We start from the raw sequence: 23,459 nt of genomic DNA on the forward strand, positions 1-23,459 counted from the left end.
TTGTGGTTCATCTGACAGTTAACAATTCCCTCAGATGTTTTTTTAACTTTTCTTCGCCAACTTTGTCAAACCAGGTGTTGTTCTGTGATATGCGCTTCTTAAGCAAAGGCACGGGTGGATTCAGGCCATTCTGCAGGAAGAGAAATGGCCCTGCTGTACTTGCTGTCCTTCTGAGCAAAGATCGCTTAAGCCTCATCTCTTTGTCTTTTGAGGTTGAGGGTAGCTGTGTTTGTGGTCTGTAACAGGTGTGGGAGATAAAGCCAAACACATTGGCCAAACACCCCATTAAGCAATTGCCTCAGTGCAGAATTTTGTTATTTTCCAACACCTATGTTCAAATTAAGAGCAGCCAGAGAAGATTCACTAAAAGGTCTTTGCAGAAGAGACACTATCTCAGAGGAAAACAGCTGTCATTTTTATTTTTGGCGCAATCGTAGGAGCTGGAAATAAGCCCAAACATGTGGGAGAACATCCAGTTAAAAATGTCAGAGGAAAGGTTTGTCACACATTGAAACATTTAAAGGTCCCCACATTCCTTTTAAACTTAAGTGCTGCCCTGCGACTGGATATAATTAACTAAAGATGTTCTACCTGATGAGCTTCTACATTTCCAAATAAAATATTTCATACAGTGTAACTTTTTTTTCAAAGTTCTCTTGACATGACCTTAAAAAGAAACAAAAGTCTGAGCAAACTTACTCCCAGTCGAGCTAATTTAATTATACGGCTAATGTCCATCCTTACAATTCCCTCAGTTTTCCTGTGGCCATCCGTTGTGATGTATGGCTGTTAAAAAAAATAAAGTGGACTGTGGATTACATTTGGGACAAAATGTCCTCTAAGACCAGATTTGAGACATTCCCAGGGAGCTTAAAGTCCCACCTTGTCAGCAGCAGGATGAAATGGTTTGGCTGAGGGATGGTTCGTTTGTAAACCTGGATGCAGCACTGGGGGAAATGGCCAGGTTTTCTGACATCATGGGACAATCCAGACTCTGCTGGACAGCAATCAGTGGATTTGGGGTTGAAAGTCACTCATTAGTGCACCATGCTATCTGTGCCTAGATCTGTGTGTGTGTGTGTGTGTGTGTGTGTGTGTGTGTGTGTGTGTGTGTGTGTGTGTGTGTGTGTGTGTGTGTGTGTGTGTGTGTATGTGTGCATAAGGGCCACAGAATTGGAACGATATAATATTTGCAAAATGTCGGATCACTATAGTTTGTCCTGTTAACTTCAGCTTTTGGGGGGAAAGTAAGGGGAAGCTGCAATTTACATGTCAAAATAAATTTGGGAAGATCACTTTGCCACTTTGGACTCGATTTATTTCATTTAAAGTTGCGCATTAAAGTGGCTGCCAGTATGAATTTGTGAATTCGCTCATTGTGTACACCTTGGAGTGTTTGAGTGCAGGCCAACATAATTTTCTTAGCAACACGCGTGAGAGTGTGTGAGAGCGAGAGAGCCTTGAAATCCAAATTGAAAGACGGCATTTAAGCACCTTTGTTTTGTTTTTGTGCTCCAGCCTTGTGTTTGTGTGCCAAAGGTGGGACCTGAGGTTGGCTCAGCTGAGTCAGCCATTCGGCATTCCTAGTTGGGTGGAACTTCGGCCCTTGTCCTTGAGCAACAAATCAGATTGAAGGGAAGAGGACAGGAGAGAGCTTTGAATAAAAACACCAGCAGCATGTATCAATGACTACACAAGCAATAAATCACTACAGGGCGGGGTGGTACCTCTCCATCTTAACCATCTCTCTCTCTGTATCACAAACACGCCTGAACACAGGAGTGTGTGTTTGTGTCTCTTTCTCCAGCGCTCACTTTCTCTGGTTGTGTTTTGAAACAATATTAACAAAGCTGGACGGTATGCAGTGATGCTTACATTCATGCTCTTATGCATGTTATTATATCAAATGTGTGCATGTGGTTGTGCATTTTGTGTGTTTCTTTGTCAGTGACTGTTTTTTAGAGTGTTGGATATTAATATAAATCTTGGGCCCCACGATATGTTTTGCCTCCTTGCCCTGAGAGCATTTGCGACTTCAGGTGATTAAGCTCCTTTGAATTTCTACAATTTCTTCTACACTGTCGAAGGAAGTGCGTCTCCATCTCTGCAGGCAGATGTTCTGCCGATTCATAATAACATTTTCTAGGAAACTATAACATTTGGCTATTTCAGCGCTTAGTTTTTTCTCTTTGGGAATTCAAATATGTCTCTAGCACATTGTGTTGTTTGCTATGATTTATGTTTTGACGGCAGTATTGTTGTGAGACCGGACAGAGCAAATGTGAGAGTGGGCGGTTCGTCTGAGCCTCAGCTGACATGTGGGGACTCTTGACATGGCTCAACTGTTGGGTTGGGAAGGAAATGGAGCTGAGGGTGTCTGGGAAGCTGGATTTAGAGCTATAATTAACAGCTGAATATTCTCTTTTATAATATCAGCAGGTATCTGTTCTGGACTGCTTACTTGTAATATTATATAAAGGAATTCTGCACGTAAAGACTGATGGTTGTGTCTGCCAGTGACTCACAGTGATTGAGTGGACACCATACTTCAGTGCAATGCTATGGATGACAAAACAGGTCCCTTCCCCTCTCTCTCTCTCTCTCCCTCGCGCTCCCTCTCTCTTGCACCACTCCTGGTTGCAGGCTCCACCCTCAGTCCTGGCGGACAAGCTGGTTGACCTAGGAGGAGGAGGAGATAGCTGTGGAGGGAAGAGGGGGGAGGTAGGAACGGACGGAGATCAAATTCATTTCTGCTAGTGAAGGCACAGCAGATTGCAAAAGCATAACCTGACGCAAATGGACCCAGGGCACGCATGGCTATCAAATGGATTACTTTAATAAAATGAACTACAAATGAACTACAACACCTCAAGGAGAGTACACTCAGCAGGCAAAGGACTAACAAAGAGCTCCCTAAAGAACTTTTTGTTAACACTGACCAACACCTGACTCTGATGAAGAGTGATTTTTATTCCTGTGCTGCCTAATTCATTCAGGATTCAGCTGAGGCTAAAAGGAGAGACATGGATTGAGAAGAATTAATTTGGGTAAAATTAAGCGACATATAAAAGAAATGCACCACTGAAGTAGAACAAGTAAGTACCTTATTGAGTCCATAATGACTGCTGGATTTGATGGCTAAACATATACTTATTATGTTAAATGTACAATTATTTAAATTATTTAAATCATTATTCAACATTGTCTGAAAAACTTTCCAGCAGGGCCTTAAATTTAATCTCATTGTATTCCTCCAATTTGTTTACAACCCAATCGAGGTCATGCCTTTGTGTGGCTACAGTATCTCATTTATGCTCAAAACTCAAGTATGCCATCAAAGCCCAGTGTGCAGAATTTTAATAAACAGGCTGAGCTTTATCAGTTTCTTTTATATTTGTATTTAGAATCATGTTTCCTCATTAATAATAATAATAATACAATAATCTAATAATATTACTTTCATGTTTGTAGACAGTGAAAATATATTTTATTATATTTATTTTACATATTTTATTTAACAAGAAAAGGAACAAAACACACATCTTATATTTTGGAAACAGTACGACTGTTTGAAAAAGTGCTCTGGTGACTGTAAATCAAAGTAGTAAATTATTGGGTTGATTAAACAAAATTGTTCCAAATGATGGAACGCCGCAATTAAATTAGGCTAATTTTCTAAATAACAGAAATAAAAAATGTGAATAAATCATTCTAACCTAATTGTTTCCCAGAGCTACTTTCAGGATGTCATTTCTCTTAACATAAAGCATGTATGTTATTGTGCTTGATTAGATGTAAGTCATTGCAGAGCTTAATTGAAAATGGATGTGGTCCTGTTTTTCCACAGATTACAGAAGCTCGGGGGAACTGTCACGATGTTAATGTTATCTGTTGTTGCCTGTAACGTAAATGAGCTGTAACAGTGATGGCTTTTAATGCTCTGTCCCACAGTCGCAAAGACAAGAGCAAAGCCAACAGAAAAGGACACGCGTGAGAATGCTTACCATGCACTGACAACAAGGTAAGAGACGACTTCTCACACTGGGTTGCTCTTCTTTGTGTGAGTGTTTTTTGCACACGTGCGTGCCCTGCGCATGTTTTTTTTTAAAGGAAACTCAAAGGGCTTTAGACAAACAAAAGATTTGTTTTCCCAGGCTGTGAGTGGACGGCATGCATGCGTCTGTATATTCAAGTGTCATTGATTTATTGTCTGACACAACTTATTATCACAATGGTAAATTTCCTCCTAACAGTGAAGAAATAATCAAAAATTGTGTTTAAGTTAAATCAAAAACAGATCCCATACTTAAAAATGAACAACAACAACAAAAGCCAAACTTTCTTGTCTGTCAGTTAAATCAAATAATGCTTTTTGGCAGACGTGTTTTTTGTGGAAGCTCTTTGTCTCAACCAAAGTCATTGAAAAAGGTTTTTTCCACCATAAATCGCAAAGTTTTCTTCTTTTTTCTCCCTCACACAAACTATTATGGAGGAATAATAACTTCCTTGATTGCAGCCTCCATCAGGAAAAAATCATCATCACGGTTATTTTAACAGTCAATTTACTTTGGTCTCTAACAGGGAATCATTTACTTGCGTTCATTTCATCATGTGCTGCAGCTCTGACCAAATCAACTCCAGGCCTGTTTTAGCTGATGTGGTAACACTGCAGCCCACTTTCCAATCTTTGGGGGGAATACTCTGAATATTTTATCAGCTATATGTGATGTGAAAAAAGGTCCCATTTTGAATGGTTCACTTGTTGGTGGTGTGCTAGTTAATGATACATAACAAGAAAAACAGCCAGTGGTCTAATGAACGGGGTTTATCAGTAACGATAAGAGGACTTGGACCTTCTGCATGAGTTCTGTCTACTGACCTGACCTGATCTGATCTGATCTGATACAATATGACTGTAATCTAAGCAATGACTGAATCGCTGTGTATAATGAGGTGTGGCCCTGCATAATTATCATTTATTTGGCTGTTTGGGGTTGAAGACAGTAAAAGAATAATTTGTATTATTGCTCATATGAGCTGCAGCTGGAGAGCGAACCTGAGTGACATGTACTCAAATAGAGAACCGTGAATGTGATTTTTAATGAGTACAGCAGGTTCCTCCACAAACTGAAATGCATAAATATACACAAACTATCTAGCTGTCATTGACCCGACTCATTCAGGAGGTGAATCAATGCCGCAGCGAGGGTGCAAGCGGGGATCTAATTTACAGATTTGTGGGGCTTAAAGAGAAAAACGTGGCCGTGGCTGCCTTATCATGCAGATGAAATGCCACGCAGCCCGGTCTGTGACCCCACATGATTCATTTGTGTCGTGCATGAATCACATTGAGGAAAAACAGTGGAAAACCAAAGGTAAATATATAACACGCTGTCATCTAATGCTTGCTTTATTAGTTTCAGTTGACTTGAATTCAGATTGGGCCAGACCTTTTTAATCCTGTTTCCTGCTGCCAAAGTCAATTAATGGGGACGGTGATTAAAATGAAGCAAAAACAAAAAAACATGTCACAGCCAGTTTCCTCTGCAGGAGAAGCGGCTTCCTCTTTTGTCTGTGATCACAGGTGGTGGAATGGTTAGGAGGGAATCAGAATCAGAGAAATGGAGTGGGTGGATGAAAGTGTAGTGAAAATAACAGGTAACGGATGGAAAAAGTAGAAGAGAAGGAAGACTGAGTAAAAGGAGAAATTAGCCACAGATCGTCTGGGCGGCTGGTAATGAGAACAAAGAGGTCCTCATTAATCAGACTCGGTCAACTTGGTCAAAGGAAACTAATCCACTGGTGGTGGTCAGAGGGCCCGGTGGCGCCAGTGTCCGGCAGCCTCGCCTCTGTCAGTGCGCCCCAGGGCAGCTGTGGCTACAATGTAGCTTGCCATCGCCAGTGTGTGAATGTGTGTGTGAATGGGTGGATGACTGAATGTAGTGTAAAGCGCTTTGGGGTCCTTAGGGACTAGAAAAGCGCTATACAAATGCAGGCCATTTACCATTTAATCCAGGGGCTGACAAGACAGGCAGAGAGGTGATGGCTTTTTCATTATGTTTGGATTAAACCACCAAGTGCACAAGCACCTCCTTCAGAGTGTCTAATGGGTGAAGTCTTGCCTTAAAGGATAATAGCACCCTTTTTTTCAACTTCCTTTAAAAGCATTTTGTCACACACTGTAATACTGACATCAAAACATGGTTTTATACGACATTCGTTCCTTAACACACCTCAGAATGGTTTAAAAATACTTTGTCTCAAACATCTGGTATTTGGATCTTGGCATATGTTGAACATATCGTAGTTTGTGAAAGGGAATGACCAAAACACGTGTGAACAATTGGAAATGATGACACGGATGTTGAAAGATGTGAGTGGATGCTATCTATAATGGTTTTTGTGCACTTTAACTACATGTTCCTTTCTTCCCTGAGGCTCTGTGAGCATGAACCCCGTGCCTATGACAGCAGTACAGCACGGAGAGGTTATGAAAATGGATGGTTGCATTCTGCTTTGCCTCTGGAGAGCAAAGCAAGGGAGGGATAGACTCCATCATCAATCAGAGAGAAATCATACTTTACTAGAAGTACTGTCTACAGTCTATCAAGCACACAAAGAATAATTTGTATTATTGCTCATATGAGCTGCAGCTGGAGAGCGAACCTGAGTGGCATGTACTCAAATAGAGAACCGTGAATGTGATTTTTAATGAGTACAGCAGGTTCCTCCACAAACTGAAATGCATAAATATACACAAACTATCTAGCTGTCATTGACCCGACTCATTCAGGAGGTGAATCAATGCCGCAGCGAGGGTGCAAGCGGGGATCTAATTTACAGATTTGTGGGGCTTAAAGAGAAAAACGTGGCCGTGGCTGCCTTATCATGCAGATGAAATGCCACGCAGCCCGGTCTGTGACCCCACATGATTCATTTGTGTCGTGCATGAATCACATTGAGGAAAAACAGCGGAAAACCAAAGGTAAATATATAACACGCTGTCATCTAATGCTTGCTTTATTAGTTTCAGTTGACTTGAATTCAGATTGGGCCAGACCTTTTTAATCCTGTTTCCTGCTGCCAAAGTCAATTAATGGGGACGGTGATTAAAATGAAGCAAAAACAAAAAAACATGTCACAGCCAGTTTCCTCTGCAGGAGAAGCGGCTTCCTCTTTTGTCTGTGATCACAGGTGGTGGAATGGTTAGGAGGGAATCAGAATCAGAGAAATGGAGTGGGTGGATGAAAGTGTAGCGAAAATAACAGGTAACGGATGGAAAAAGTAGAAGAGAAGGAAGACTGAGTAGAAGGAGAAATTAGCCACAGATCGTCTGGGCGGCTGGTAATGAGAACAAAGAGGTCCTCATTAATCAGACTCGGTCAACTTGGTCAAAGGAAACTAATCCACTGGTGGTGGTCAGAGGGCCCGGTGGCGCCAGTGTCCGGCAGCCTCGCCTCTGTCAGTGCGCCCCAGGGCAGCTGTGGCTACAATGTAGCTTGCCATCGCCAGTGTGTGAATGTGTGTGTGAATGGGTGAATGACTGAATGTAGTGTAAAGCGCTTTGGGGTCCTTAGGGACTAGAAAAGCGCTATACAAATGCAGGCCATTTACCATTTAATCCAGGGGCTGACAAGACAGGCAGAGAGGTGATGGCTTTTTCATTATGTTTGGATTAAACCACCAAGTGCACAAGCACCTCCTTCAGAGTGTCTAATGGGTGAAGTCTTGCCTTAAAGGATAATAGCACCCTTTTTTTCAACTTCCTTTAAAAGCATTTTGTCACACACTGTAATACTGACATCAAAACATGGTTTTATACGACATTCGTTCCTTAACACACCTCAGAATGGTTTAAAAATACTTTGTCTCAAACATCTGGTATTTGGATCTTGGCATATGTTGAACATATCGTAGTTTGTGAAAGGGAATGACCAAAACACGTGTGAACAATTGGAAATGATGACACGGATGTTGAAAGATGTGAGTGGATGCTATCTATAATGGTTTTTGTGCACTTTAACTACATGTTCCTTTCTTCCCTGAGGCTCTGTGAGCATGAACCCCGTGCCTATGACAGCAGTACAGCACGGAGAGGTTATGAAAATGGATGGTTGCATTCTGCTTTGCCTCTGGAGAGCAAAGCAAGGGAGGGATAGACTCCATCAATCAGAGAGAAAGCATACTTTACTAGAAGTACTGTCTACAGTCTATCAAGCACACAAAGAATAATTTGTACTTGTGTTAAGTCAGTCAGACAGATGGAAATAATGGGGTCTGCTTGGAATATATTAAACTGCACCCAGCAATGTTCTGCAGACATTATTTACCTTCATCGTGCAGCTTCAGTTTGAGAAATTTCATGATATGACAGAGAGCACTCCTGGCACAGGTTTCAGGCTATGCATGGGTCTCCTGTAGATGAGCTTGAGCAATCGGAAGACAGTTCACTGAGATTTCTTGGATACACATGCAATGCAAATGAGCATTCAGCATATTTTCTTATCCGGGAGTTTAGGTAAACAAGGGATTCAGATTTTCTCAGAACAATGTCATAAATTTGAAGATAAAAATCTGCTATGAAGAAAGAAATGCAGCACGTACTCATCAGTGGTCATCTACAGACAGATGGACCTTAACAGCTGCTCCTGCTTAGCAGTTTTCAATGCTTTTATTTGACTTTCTTGAGTACCTGGAGTAAAGCTTTAATTAAGCTTTACTCCAGGTATTGTAACAACTCCATTGCACCTTATCTGCACCGAGGCATACTTGAAAACAGACTGAACATCAAAAACGAATCACATGGAAATATATATATAATGAAATTAGGTTGGGGGTGCAGCCGCACAAAGAACCTTCTCATGAATTATACTGTAATTACAGAGAGGGGCACAAGGCTCCTCAGAACCAACAAAAAGAAGCCCAGAGAAAAAGGGCCCTGTTGTCTACACCCTTAATTAACAAAGATGAAAAAAACAACTGTTATTGCTACGTCTGATCCTCTCCTCTACCGACCTTCCCACTAATACAACCCTTTAAATATAGAGGAATGTTAATAAAAAAAAGAAAATGATTGATTTAGTTTGGACATTTATGGCAGTCTTGTGTTTGCCTCGTGTGGCGGCAGGGATTCACTCAAATCATGAGAGCAGTTTTCTGTTTTCTGAGGAATGATCCCACTGAGATACTCTTCTTTTCACCCACAGCTGTACATTTGTGCTGGGAAGAGAAGTCAACCAGGCCAGGCCTGTCATGCATTCATCTGATTACATTCCTCTGGCAAAGCCAGCATGTAAAGCTTGACAGTATGTTCAGCCGTCCTTACACACCCAGGAGTGCGTCCACTGTTACTAACTGGTCATTAGGTGGTAGCGTAATAGTGAGAACAACCTTGTTATGTATAGTCACATTCAATTGCTCAATATTCTCACGTTTTCCTTCTGATCAGGCAGAAATGGAAGCTCTCTTATCACTAGTGATGTGCGATACCACTGATTTCCTTTCCGATCCGATACCAAGTAATATTCAGGGTGGTATCGACGATACTGATCCGATACCGATACTTTGTACAAAACGGATTTTATTTATTGTATCTCAAATTATAGCGTCATAATGATTACAGGACATCAGAATACCTTCTTCTTATCACTTAAAAATGCAGAGTTCATCATATAGAAATAAAAAAACTAAAGTTGTGTGCTATTTGAACACCTTGCCTGCCTGGAGGACTAAAGGACTCCGTGAGAGACTCTCACCCTAGCAGCACCTGTCCCTCTCCTCCTCTTCAGTTCGCCTCAACATACGCTCGTCATATTTTGTGATATGATTTACTCTGAGGTGTTTGACAAGGTTAGTGATGTTGCCACAACCATACATGCCAACCCTCCCGATTTTTCCGGGAGAATCCCACCTTTCTCCAGATTTTCCACCCGGACAACAAAGTTGAAAAACCATATCGCAGAATTCATAGCGCGGCTGAGCCAATTCCAGTTTCCAACAATGACGGCAGCGACTTAGTTTTAATATCACTCTTATTTCTCTTTCTGGGTCGCAAAAAAACTTTTAACATATTTTCAGGTGAGAATGTAGCTGTGTAAACTTCAAATATCTGAGCCGACCGACACATCGTCTTCAAACCCCCGCGGTCTTTCACCACTCGGGTTAAACATGATGTACAAGTCACTTTGATAACTTAAAAATGTTCTTGTTTGGCTTTTTCAGTGTTTTATTTGTTCGTGAGTAAATCGGTTTGGCTGAGATTAAAGTTATTAGATTAGATTAAATTAAATTAAACTTTATTATTCCCTCGGGAGGGTTCCTCCGGGGTTTTCACACAGCTGAATAAACGTCAAACAGAAAACTGATTAAACAGAAGAGTTTACGTCAGTGTCCGGTTATATTTTAGACAGCAAGGAGCAGACGGCAGAGTTTCACTCCACCGAGGGAGCTCGTGACGTACTACCCGGCTTTCTTTAGACCGCGAAGGCCGGTCCTCAGGTGGAAGCAGCCTCTGAATTTGGACACCCCCGCTGTTTCCGGGCCGGCCAATAATAACGGTGACATTTAACGTATTTTATCCGATAAATAAACCCTGTAAAATATATTTATCCGCCCAAACAGCCCCTTTGAATGTCTCCCTAATTCTGAGGTCTCAAGGTTGGCAAGTATGGCCACAACACCTCACTTTTTTTGCCACATTTATTGCAAACCACGGCTCAGCTGTTTGTGGAGGTAAAATACATCCGCACAATTACGCTCAGCCATTGTTGTGAGTGCGCACGCCAAGGGGCTGCGAGACATTTATACAGCCGTATTTCGCACATGACTATGAAAGGCGGAAGAGGAAGTAGTTCCTTTGAATGTAGGCAATCCGAATGTTATAGTTTCTTTCCACTGTGTTCCTGTTAATGATAAACTACAAATTTACTCTAAATTACTAAAATATCGATATTTTAATGTGAGAATCGATTCTAGAACATAAATGATTGGTATCGGAGGAATCGATATTTCAGGATCGATCCGCACATCACTACTTATCACCCATTCAGTGGCACATTTAGATATACGACCACTCCACAGCATATTAGTCAAAATATTACATCAACACGGTGTCAATCATCACTCACAGCGAAATAACTAAAAGTGCACATCTCTCCTTGGAGCTATGTTTTGCCACTCCTCTAGTCTCATCCAATCGCCCTCCCTCAAAAATCAATTCTTTTACCTTTTCTGGGCAGTTTTTTTCTCCTTTCTCCTCACCGCCTGTATCGCTACTCTCCACCACCGCCCACCCCCCCTTCTCAGACGCTACTCTACATGCAGTTTATTTGACCAAGGCTGCCCTCTACATCCCATGACTCTGTTTCTTAAATTGTCATCTAATTCCTATCAACTTTCTGTTCTTTTCAGCCATTTATTTATAAGCAAAGAAAAATAAACGTAAAATTAATTTAGATTGGGAGAGAGAGAGAAGAGAAAAGAACGCCTGGATGCATGAGAGAAAATCTGGAGAGAGGGGAACAAAAACAGGGGGAAACAGGAATGTACAAGGGTAAGCATGGGATGAGAATGATTATGAGAGGGGACGTGAAGGAATAAGGGTGGTGGGATAGGAGGCAAAGCTGTCAAATCAACCTTGAGAAAGAATTAGAAAGAAAATAAACCAAACTGGACTTGCGTCAGATCGAATGGGAAGCTTTGGGAGAGGGACAAACAGACAGGAGAATTATTAAAATCTGAGACATAATTACACTTGCATGATTGGCAGAGTGTCTGGCTCTCATTACTTTGAGTTGAATGTGATGAGGTTACCCAACAGGAGCTATTTGTGGTACATGATGTGAAACTGTTACTGATGATCCAACAACAAAGAGTTCCTGTGATTTATATCTGCATCAGCTTATGTGAGAAGTCTGTGTGTGTTTTGCTTTGGATTCTCAGCAATACTGTAAGGAACAGTGCATTTTTAGGCAACTGCAGGAAATGCAATAAGATGCACAGATGTAATAATTCAGTGCAATTTCATTGTCTGTTGATAATAATCTGGACTTGGCCAAAATCCACTAGTGGACAGTCATACAGCCCTGCAGCAGATTGACTCCTGCAGACTGTGTTTGTGCAGAGCATCATTTATACAAACTATAAACAATAGATTTTATTGGCTTTCCCAAATTAACACTTTGTTTGTCTTCCAGGAATGGAAAGCATCAGTTTGGAAACGGACTGGGATAGGTTAGGCCTCTCCGCTCTGGGCCCCACAGGAAGAAACAACTTCTCTTCCTCGTTTATTTCTGAACTGAACTCATTCAACACGTCTCACAGTGGGGGATCCTTCTTTGGCATCTTTGCCGAGAATGGCTCCAATAGCACACCTCGCACCCTTCCCCAGCCCAGGGTGAGGGATATCGGCTTGGCCCGGGCTGAGATTGCAGTGCTTGCGGTGGTGCTGGCTCTTACCACCTTGGGGAACAGCTTTGTGTTGTGGGTGCTTCTGAGGCGGAGGAAGCACAACGCGCCGATGCACATATTCATGGTCAACCTGTGTGTGGCTGACCTGGTGGTGGCTTTCTTTCAGGTCAGTACAGGGGTTTCTTTGAGGCATTATAGCAACATGAATATACATAGATCACAGCAGTGGATGAAACAAACATTTACAAAATGGTCTCAGTTTGTTAAACGCCTGTTTTGTTTTGTTTTTGCCATAAGTAAAACATGTTTATTTCTTTTTGAGTCTTTATTCAAGTCTAAATATTTCATCTTTACTAACAATTTTTGTCACACTGAAAACTTGCTCATCTTAATATTGATTTTTATCTTCCATGGGAATTTCTTTTTCACTTAACTGTGTTAAACTATGTAATTGTGAGTTATATACTGTCTGGATCTGTTACAGCTGTATACACTGTTCCACAAAAATACCTATAATATAAATACTGTGCATTTCTTTTTTACTTTGCCTCCAGACCTTCAAACTTTCCTGTAATTTTTAAAGTGGTCATGAGCAATAGTTATCCAGCATTTCTTTGGCCGTTGGAGGCTTTTTCAGTTATTTCAGTCCAGTCCTTGTACCTGACCTTTTTAAAAGGAATGTGGTAATTAAAATTTTTTTTTTTAAAAAAAGACTATTTATAAGCAAATATTAGAAAAAACAGCAGAAAATAAGTTCAGATCTTTACTATGCAAATTTTATATTTTTAACCCTTTACAGTCTTGCTCTCAAAAGTAGCGTTCCACTGAGACCATGCTGTTGAAGGCCTCTGATGGAGGAATTGTTCTGTAATCATTTTTGCCTGATTTCAGTGAAGCCTTTGATACCATTGACCATAAAAATCCTGCTTTATAGGCTTCATGTTTTGGCTGGTGAATTTGGCTGTGCTTTAGACTTATTTACTTCTTACTTTTCTGATAGGAACTTCTCTGTTAGAACAAACAAGTTCACCTCTAACATTTCCTCCCTAACCTGTGGGGTTAAAAAGGGATTTTGGGTCCATTTTTTTTTCTGCATGCTTCCTCTACCTGCCATTATTCAATTTTTTAATTATATTTTTTTTTTAATCATTTCTATGCTGATGACATTCAGCTTGATAGGTTGTCCACCCGAGTCCACAGCTTAACTCAGAAAGAATACTGACTGGCTCTCTAGTAATTACCTTGTTTTAAATGCTAACAAGACTGAGACCATAATTATAGCTCCTGCTGAATTACATTTTAAAATCAGTCAGGTTCTTGCCTCCTTCTGCCCAACTGCTCTCGCATGTGAAATCTTTGTCTCGCTCCATTTCACAGGCTGCTTGTCCGTGAAAAGTGTTTAATAAATGAACTTAAAATAAAACGTAAAAAAAATTTTAGGTCTGGAAGATAAAGATGAAACAGTAGGCCTAAAAAAATAAAAACAGTCAATAGCAGATGAACAACATCTCAAAGTTGTGTCCTTAAGAAATAAGAAAAAACAAAACAGCAAAGACGACACGTGCATCTGAGCCTTCAAATGAGCCTTTTACTGTTTGTTAAAAAGATCTCGGTGGAAAGCTGGCTGTGAAGAAGCCATTTTTAAGAAAGGCTTTTTAAGCTTCCACAGGGAGTATCTGGAATTGAACCAGAGACCTCTTGAGCTGCAATCAAATGCTCTACCACTAAGCTATACCCCCACAATGATAAAGGCATCTGGCCCTTCAGTTGATTCATATACTATACTGCCAAAGCCTAATCAGAGATGGTCTCAGTGGAAATTATTCTTAAGGAAGGGAAACAGAAAGAAAAGGATGGTGTGTGCCAAACTACACAAGAACTGAACCGAAAATCAGTGGCAACAGGACGAATGAAGGACAAATCCATATTTTAAAATTTTAGTTCAAAATGTCAATATGTACTGTTGGAGGAGGTCAGGAGAGAAGCACAACAGTGAGTGTCTGCAGCCATCTGAACAACATGTCGGAGCTTTTGTGGAGATCTTGTCATAATTGATGGAATTATGAACACAGAAAAGTACCATCAGATTTTTTTCAATACCGCCATGGAAGCACACTGTCAGTGCATACGTAGGTAGAAAAACAGCCAATGAGAAACTATCCTGGAGCCTGGAGAACTATTCCTGTAGACTACTTAAAGAATTTACAAGAAAGTTTCACTAAGAGACCTCAGTCTGTGTTGAAGAATAAAGTTGGTCATACCAAATATTGACTTTCAAACTTGTAATAACTGTACAAACTGTCTGCCTTATAGTGTACTTTAATGTCTGTTTTCAGATGCTTTAAAAAACCCACTGCAGTGAGTGAGGGCTCTGTCAGGGCTTTTCACAGTAATGAAATGCATCTGTATTTCTTTCTGAAGTCTCTGCTGCTTTCCTACCCAGTTGGCTTCTCGGTGACTCAGCTGCACAAATTTCTTAAAATGGCAGTCAAATATATATATGTATATAAAAGATCAGCTTTTCCCAGTCCAGCTGTGCAATGCAATTATAAACATCATTCAAACAGGATAAATGATTTTTTTGTTTTAGAACTTCTTTCGTATGTAGATGACCATATCTTTGGTGTTTTTTGAGGTAAAAACAAACAAATGAAAAAACAGGCTTGCCCAGTGCCCTTGTCATGGATAGTAAAGAACATGTCATTAAGTGCCATGGTGTGGCTTACTGATGTGCTCAAGCAGTTTTCAGATAACAGTCTCGGACAAAGTGCTAAATTGGGTTTGGGCTGCACAGGCACTTCTTGTTGATACGCTGAATATATTAGAAACACTTATTTTAAAAATAACTGCTTTTTATCTGTGTGTTCAGGTTCTTCCTCAGCTAATATGGGACATTACAGAGAGGTTTCAAGGGCCGGATTTGCTATGCCGGTCCATCAAGTACTTGCAGATTGTTGGCATGTTTGCTTCCTCCTATATGATAGTTGCCATGACAGTAGACCGGCACCATGCCATCTGCTGCCCGTTGCAGGCCTACCGAGGGGGCACAGTGTCCCGCTGGAACACTCCTGTCATGGTGGCCTGGGGCCTGGCACTGATCCTCAGCATACCGCAGGTAGGAAGGGTGAACACACAGGCAGCTTGATTTCCACAGGAGAACTCAAGATGTTTGTCTATTTTTAGCTTCAAGAGATCACTGCAGATTATCAGTGTCTGTGGGTGTGCTGACCACTTTTCCCTTGTTGTTTCTGTCAGGTGTTCATCTTCTCTCGCTCAGAAGTGGCTCCCGGTGAGTTCGAGTGCTGGGGTCACTTTGCTGAGCTGTGGGGGCTGAAAGCCTACGTCACCTGGATGACGGTAACTGTCTTCCTCCTGCCCGCCCTCATCATCACCATCTGTCAGGTAATTCTAGTTGTACTGGCTGAACTCTGCACTGTCCACAAAGGATGTTGACTATAGGATTACATGCTCAGAGCAACATTATCCAGTAATGAGGCTTGTGGCATGAATGAAATGCTGTTTTGGTTTCAAGAGTGTATTTGGCACGCATTGTTCAATAACCTGTGGAGACTGTGGTTGGTGTTATGTCGCATCCCCAGGCAGATATGACATTCTGGGGTGCCTCCCATCAGTCCTGATCTATTTAGGGAAAGATATTTCTAGGTTCCAGCTTTTTCCCCTAATTAACACAGCACTTGGAGGTCTACTGCCGAGATGCCTGCCCAGTCTGAAAACGTCCTGCCAGGGAGAGGAATGTACCAGATCTGTGCCAAACATAGAATTCTGGACCTTTTTCCCACTATTTTGAATATCAGATTTCAAATCCAGAGGGATATTTAGAACGTTTCTGGAAGAGAGAATGATGTTATTTCTGCTGAAGGAGGTAATTTGGAAAGTTTCAAGTGTCTCGCCCGATTAAATCCCATAAACTGAATGGAAAGATGGATTAATGTGTAGCTTCAGTTGTAACAAACCTTCAGAATCAAAGTAAAAATAGTTGGAAGGATGAATCGCCTATTAGTAATGGATTTCATGTCGTTGTTTTGGTTTCTCCGGAGAATACCACAAATCATTTTGGTGCAATAAAGTTTTATGGTAGCATCCACTTAACACACTGTTTGCTGCTACAACTACACATGTTTCTTTTCCAAATATTTATTTATAAGTGACTTATGTATGTATGTATGTATATATATGTATATATTGTACTATTCTTAGTTAGTGTATTGTCTGTCTTGTCTTAATGTTGGTTTAAAATGGAGCACTGTAACAAAAAATAATTTCCCCCAGGGATCAATAAAGTATTCTGATTCTGATGTAACAGAGCGAAGGAATCGTGGCGTTAAATAATGTTACATAAAAATGTCTGACACTGGTTTATGGCCGATGGTTAAGGCCAACACATACTCTCTTTTTTTTACATTTCAAATTTCCGTTCAGTGTTGACCTAAACTGCAAACAGGACAGTCTGCAGCAAACACGAGCATCTGAATTTGCCACGTTCCCATGATAAAACGTAATCCTCGGGCCTTTTAGGTCGTGAATGATGGCATGTCTAGTTTTCCCTCTCACTGAGCTGTTGTAATTTCTCAAAATGTTCTTATATTTCAGATAAGAATCTTCCGCGAGATTCACAACAACATCTACCTGAAGTCAGAGAGGATGGTGATGGCTGAGATGAAGAAAAACGAAATCCTCTTCCGCTTTCACAGCTTTAGGAAGGAGGACGAGCGATCCAGAGAGAGGGGGAGACGGGCGTCTGGAGGAGGAGGCTGGGACGGAAGAGGAGGACAACTCTTAAAGGTTGCAAATAACAACCCCCACAATAACACACCCAACAGCCAAGTGGGAGAATGTTATGACTATGTACCACCTGATATTCAGTGTAACAGTTGCCACGGGGAACATGTGACAACAACAAGAACAACAGCGCATCAGCAAACAGTGAACGGCTCAGATTGCCAGGAGCCCTACACCAACTCTCCCCGCTGCTCCCTTGATTATGCTCCCCCTCACCGCCCCGCCACCCCACCTCCAAGTATCACTAAAGCCATGTCAAAGACGGTGAGGATGACCCTGGTCATTGTGCTGGTGTATACTATCTGCTGGTCACCTTTCTTCATTGTCCAGCTGTGGGCAGCCTGGGATCCAGACCCTCCAGACCAAGGTTAGTCATAAACATCTTAATGGATGCAACATCCACTTATGTTTCCAATCTACCCCATAAAAGAAATGAAAGCAACATCTGTGTGGTCAGGTGAATCATTTATGTTGTTTACCCCAGATGGATTGATTCTCCTTAGCTCATGTAATCTATTTAATCGCCCTAATGGAGCTAATTTACCTGTTTTGCACTTTAGAGAGCATAAAGCTAATTGAAAAGCTCCTATTTTTAACAGAAAACTCCAATCAATGCTTTTGAGCATCTTGGTGGGTCCAAATATTAGGCTATCTAACTCATTATTCTAAGTACAAGCTCCAGCTCTCAACAGAGAATATAATACAAGGTCACAAACAAGTTTGTTTTTTCCTGAGCTGAAACTAAAGACAAACACCAGAGGCCAGTAAATAACCTGTTTATGTCCCCCGTAGAGTCTGAAACAGAGCCAGATGCTGACATTTCATCAACAATGATCGGTGCCAGCAGCTGGCATGCATAGTTAAAATCATAAGCAACACATGGAAGAAGCGCAAATACAAACGCACACACACGAGCACAGATGCATACACAAAGTGTACTCACATGCAGCTACAAGCATGATTAGCATACTCTCATGAAATAAAAGCCCCGATTGGCAGACAGCCCCACACTCAGCTGATTATTGTCAGCTTTATTCTAAAATCAGAACGGTCTCATTCATTGTTCTCAGCTGCTCTCAGTGTGTTTTGCCTAATGCACAATAGACTTGCTATTAGAAATGAAAAATATGAAGGAGGAAGTATGTGTGGAGTTGTTCCCCTGGGATATTTATAATCAAATTCTTGAAGTAGAATAAAAACAAAATAATGCACAGTGCTCTGCTGCTAAATATTTGCACATTTTTATGTTTGTTTCCTAAGGGGTGAGAGACTAATGTGACTTGCACTGTGATTTGTCCTTAGTTTGTCCTCATTTTAAGAGGAATGTTTCCTTCCAACGTAAAGGTTGTACATTTGAAAATGTATTTTTGGACTTGTCTTTTTGGCGGTGTGTGTCCTCTGCAGGAGTGGCCTTCACTATCCTGATGCTGCTGGCCAGTCTGAACTCGTGCACCAACCCATGGATCTACACGGCTTTCTCCAGCAGCGTGTCAAGAGAGCTGCAAAATCTGCTCCACTGTGGGTCAAGATCTGGACGACGGGGCTCCCTGCCTGACGACTCTACCACCACACACACCTCCACCACCAAGGACAGCCTGTACTGACAAAGACTGATGAGCTGGAGAGCGAGACACACAGAGACATGCTCGAAAGGCATGCATGGGTGCACACGCGCCCACTGCAAGGACGTACTTTTGCACACAACTCTGCTGATGTCACCGCCTCCAGCGCCGCAGCCTGAGAACGCACTGTGACGACCTCCACCAGATGTTTTCAGCATCAAAGGACAGCTGTCTTCTCACCAGGACTTCTATTTGTAATCACCTGTCTTACTCGCCCCAGCAGTAAGGACGGCTGTCACTGAAGATGTCAGCACCATTCATAACACAGTGTTTCGGTGGATCTGTGGGGTGAAATGGACTGGAAGGTGAGAACATTTTCACCTCAGTAGCTGTTGAACAGAACTGTGGACAGTCTCTTACTCTGCTCGGATACAGTAGAGCAGCAGGAATGCAAGGGGTGGATTGCTACATTAATGGCACGCCTAATGTATAAAGCAGCAGACAAAACTATGGGTGCAGAGAAAACCAAGCTGGAAGGAAGAGAAAAGAAGCACATGCAGACAGTACACGAGAATAAGACTGCAGGAGAACAGACAGGGGATTTCATGGATGTTACAGCAGTGGTCCCAGGAGGACTGTAGTTGAAATCTAATAACGTGATCAAACTTTGTTATTCCACAGAAAGAAAGAAAGGATTAGAGAAGGATGCTTGAGGCAAAGAAAGAATTCACTTCCAGGTTCCAACAATAGTGATTTGTTAGCAAGATGGGCTTGAGATTCACTCCTGAGGACGGTGCAGCAGAAGGAAAGCACCGCACAAAAAAATAAACCTGGTTTTCCTTGCTCAACTGGGACACAATTATGTGACTGTATTTTATACAAACACGCCATATGAGGCACATAAAATAACCTTCCCGTCATGCTTTTCGGAAAGTATGAAACGAGAACACAGCACAGAAGAAACTCATGAGAAGTATTTATCAGCATTCCGTGTATCGTGATCAACGTTGTAAAGTATATTTATTGAAGAGAATGTTACATTTTGTGCTAGATAAAAGCTGAATGTTGCAATGGTCTGAGGTACAGTGTAGTTAAAAAAGAAGGAAGAAAGAAAACAAGGCGGTGTCAAACCAAAGATTGTTTTTTAAAAGCTCGACTTTAAAGTCTTATCAGTAGACATATTCCAACCTACACGTTAGCGTACATCTAGAAACAATTACTATTTAAGAAAACACTTCACATGAATATTGCAAATACTCCAAGTCCAAACCAAGTGCCTGTAATGTCAGTAGACATTTTTAGAGGGGGCCTCCCTCACTGGATTAATCGGTAAATGATGTCAGCCAAGTTATTTTTAGACAGAGCATACCTCCAGAGCAGGGATCATAGGATATGTTATATCACACCATGAGCCATGTGTTCTTTAATCTCTTTATTTATTTATTGTTGTGTAAATGAAAATGTACACACAAATATATATATATTTAATGTATACTTAGATAGTATATATGTATATTATTCCCTGTTTCTGCCTTCCAGGTACAGTTTTTATAATATTGCATTTTATTCTGTGCACAGAGTAAAGTATTATGGCCCTCAGCTGCATGACACACTTAAATATTCTAATGGTATGTTTTTACAATAGCATAATTATATAAGCTACTGTACATACAGGAAATGTGATAACATTGTGTGTATTTGATCAGTCTATCCATTAGATGCTGTTGAAAATAATCTTTTTTTTTTAATGATGTGCACTCACAGTGAGACACTTTGGTGCATCTTTCTTTTTCGTGAGAGAACAGTGTTGTTCGAGTCTGCAGGACAATACCGGCATGCTTTCAAGGTATCTCAAGAGTACTTGTCTGGGTCGAAGGAGAAGCCTCACCTTTTCCTCTGCGTGGCCGTGGTGTTTGGGTTTACAGCACGCCACTGCAAACTTGTTCCCCAGACACAGGCCTCTGCTTTGATTATCAGCCAAATGAAACTCTGCAGCAACAATGTCCCGTGTCTCACTTTGTTATATCAGGAAATAGATGAACTTCTCCCAAACCTTCAGGGTGTTCATGTATTTTTCTCTCTCCCAAGCAGGAAGTTGAGAGGTCAGAGGATGATTCTTCTCCACGCAAAGAGCCAAACCTCAGTTTCATCCAGCCTTTCAGATTGATGGGAGAGGCCGAACACTCCTCAGCTGTGCATTGTGCTTTCTGTACAGCCATTAGTGAGCATTAAAACGGCTAAATAATAAATGCACTTCAACTGACTGAGAAGCAGATAGCACGAACACCTTTAAATATCCCCTAAAAATAGACCCATCATCAGACAGAATTTCCTATAGAGTCAGTTTAGTTTCCTGAGTAGTCCTATAAAAGACTTGGCATTTCCTATTTTTCACTGAAACAGCCACCACCATCTCTCTCTTGTCAGAGCATATGATAGATGGTCTAACTGGTAGGTCACTGCTGTTTTTATAATCTTGCAGTGTGTGTGTGTGTATATTTATGCTGAATGCCCTAATGCTCACGGTTTCCATGCAGAAGCATGGGTGACGGCTAAACTCAAGGTCACTTCTTCATTACAGTTAGGGCAGCACTTCCTTCCAGCCGTGTGGCTGCAATGGGGTATAAAAGAAATAAATTATCCCTCAGGGAGCCTGTCACAAGGGCAGGAAAACAGGGCAAGTTCCGTCTTCAAATCAATTTAAATTCAGCCAAGGAGTGCAACCAGTGGCTCTGAAGAATGACTGAGACCCCCAGCCTTCACCACAGCCGGTATAAATCAGACCTGGAGCCAGGACTTTTACCATACTGAGCAATGCGTCTGCATTGCTTAACCCAAGACCCCTCTGCAGACCTAATGATGGCCGAGGCTCATTCCAAGACACCAGGTGGCCCAACTGGCCCAGATCGACTCCTGTGTCTGCGTTAGGAAAGAGCATCATACTTTATTATCAGAGGAAGCAAGAGAAACAGGCTCCCCAATTTATCTTGTCTTCTCACAAAAGGGTTTCATTTTGCTCTTTTTCTCTATCTTAAATGTTTTAACACCAAGAGGATGTTTATATGCTCTTAGCCTTAAAACAGATGGTAAACTATTTGGTGGAGTTTGTTTTGTTTTCCACATAAAATTTATCTGCATTTACTGTTTCAGCTTACAGAGAAGGGGGCAGTTAAATGCGGCTTTTTCCAAGGGCATTTTTTCTTTGTTTGCTAAATATAGCCACACTTTTATTCTATTGGCAGCAATTATGATTCCTTAGTCTGTAAGTGTTTACTGATTTAAAAGACGTTCTTTCTCCGAGAGCCAGAGGGATCAAGGTTAGCTTTTTTTTATCGCTTTCAGCCATCTTGTTTTCATTACTTTGGGCACGGTTGTGCGCACACCTCACCTGCAACATTGCTTTCTTAATAGTACAAACAGGCATGTGCATGGTGTCTGATAAAATGGCATCTACAAATATTTTACAGGAGCTTGTTCAACACGCTTCCACGACATTTATGCACTTAGATATGATTTGTTGTTATGTGTCTTCACCAATGTTCCCTCTAATTTTTCATGTTTCTGAGCGAACACACAAACTCCCTGAGCGGTCCCTTGGACCACTGTGAGCGACATCAGACGTGTGCACTGTGGTCACGCCAGCATTGAAGTTACACGGTTTATTAAAAATAATCAAATTACAGCATTTACATTTATGTTAGACTACTTTTAATTAACTGCTTTAGCCCACTTACAAATAATCTTGTTCATGACCTGTGTAGCATGTTAACACTATTGGAAGTAAAAATAACTTGAACTCCAATTTTGAAAACACAACTTTCTTTTTTCTATTTGTATAAAGCTCTGACTTGTATTCTGAGTCTGTGGTCTGGGAGAGAGTCCTGTAACTCTGTCTGCAAAATACAGGATATAATGACCAATGTTGTGCAATTAATTATATAGTTACTTCTTCAAAAAAGTAACTGAGCTATGCAAAAAACAAAGTTTTTTGCAGCTGTTTACCTAAAAATGCAGCCAAGGTGTTTTTTAAAATAAGTATTTCAAACTATTTACAGAACAATCAGCTGTTCTGCATCAAATTTGATGCCACACAAATTATTTGTGCCACTCCAAAAAATAATTTCTGTCCACTATGAGATAAAGGAGAACAACAGCCTGATACCTGCAGGCAGTGGCGGTCCTAGCCGCCACTGCCACACTCCCTCTGTTTTTCTAAACTGAGCACCTGATGGCTTTGAACTTTTCTTGTCCATCTTCCATTGGTTTTAATTTTGCACTCCAGTATGAACACCCATCCCCCAACCCGAGGATCACCACAGCATAACCTAATAGACCTGCACCTTAGTTCACAGAATCGCTTTGTCTGGGGTTTATTTCTGGGATTTCACACAAGCCAGTATTCAAATCAAGAATATATAATTACAGCATTTTTCTGACACACACAACAAAACTATTGACTACACTACACACTAACTACACAAGATTTGCACTAAACGTTGCAAATCTCTCACATCTCAAAACACCGCCATCACTCCTAAAACTCCCCCTTTCCTAAACACTAAATGCCATGTTGCTATATCATTTTTTGATTGGTCGACATGGTACATTTTTTGACCAATAGGAAAGGGTGGGGGGTTTTGGTTTTGCTCACAGGTGGAGAGTGCTTTGGAGCGTTTTCCTTATAAAACT

The 23,459-nt window shown here is 41.2% G+C and overlaps 1 protein-coding gene and 1 non-coding gene across 5 annotated transcripts; one reads left to right on the forward strand and one right to left on the reverse strand.

Moving 5' to 3' along the window:
- The first annotated feature begins 2,713 nt into the window (after positions 1–2,713).
- LOC146610305 (vasopressin V2 receptor-like) lies at positions 2,714–20,178 on the forward strand. 4 transcript variants are annotated; one of them, XM_085345229.1, is made up of 7 exons: positions 2,714–3,095; positions 3,952–9,305; positions 12,195–12,574; positions 15,278–15,523; positions 15,664–15,810; positions 17,020–17,575; positions 18,613–20,178. In XM_085345229.1, the coding sequence occupies exons 2-7, from the start codon at positions 9,143–9,145 to the stop codon at positions 18,810–18,812; spliced, it is 1,692 nt and encodes a 563-aa protein (XP_085201355.1). In that variant the 5' UTR covers positions 2,714–3,095; positions 3,952–9,142; the 3' UTR covers positions 18,813–20,178. The 4 variants fall into 4 exon arrangements, with proteins under 4 accessions (XP_085201355.1, XP_085201358.1, XP_085201357.1 ...); XM_085345232.1 differs by having other exon boundaries at positions 3,952–4,021; positions 9,207–12,574; XM_085345231.1 differs by having other exon boundaries at positions 3,952–4,021.
- Positions 14,076–14,147, reverse strand: trnac-gca (transfer RNA cysteine (anticodon GCA)). The gene has a single exon. It is a non-coding gene; the product is annotated as a tRNA-Cys (tRNA).
- Positions 20,179–23,459: the final 3,281 nt, after the last annotated feature.

Source organism: Diplotaxodon limnothrissa, linkage group LG20 (genome assembly GCF_057381915.1).
Source record: "Diplotaxodon limnothrissa isolate DT_005_m linkage group LG20, D_limnothrissa_male_GT1.1, whole genome shotgun sequence".
NCBI lineage: Eukaryota > Metazoa > Chordata > Actinopteri > Cichliformes > Cichlidae > Diplotaxodon > Diplotaxodon limnothrissa.

Bases quoted from the DNA above. Each gene is read 5' to 3' on its own strand.
- LOC146610305 (XM_085345229.1), top strand. From the start codon at position 9,143: ATGAGAGCAGTTTTCTGTTTTCTGAGGAATGATCCCACTGAGATACTC. The intron at 9,306-12,194 runs GTATGTTCAGCC...TTTGTCTTCCAG, and splicing joins CCAGCATGTAAAGCTTGACA to GAATGGAAAGCATCAGTTTG. The intron at 15,524-15,663 runs GTAGGAAGGGTG...TGTTTCTGTCAG, and splicing joins TGATCCTCAGCATACCGCAG to GTGTTCATCTTCTCTCGCTC.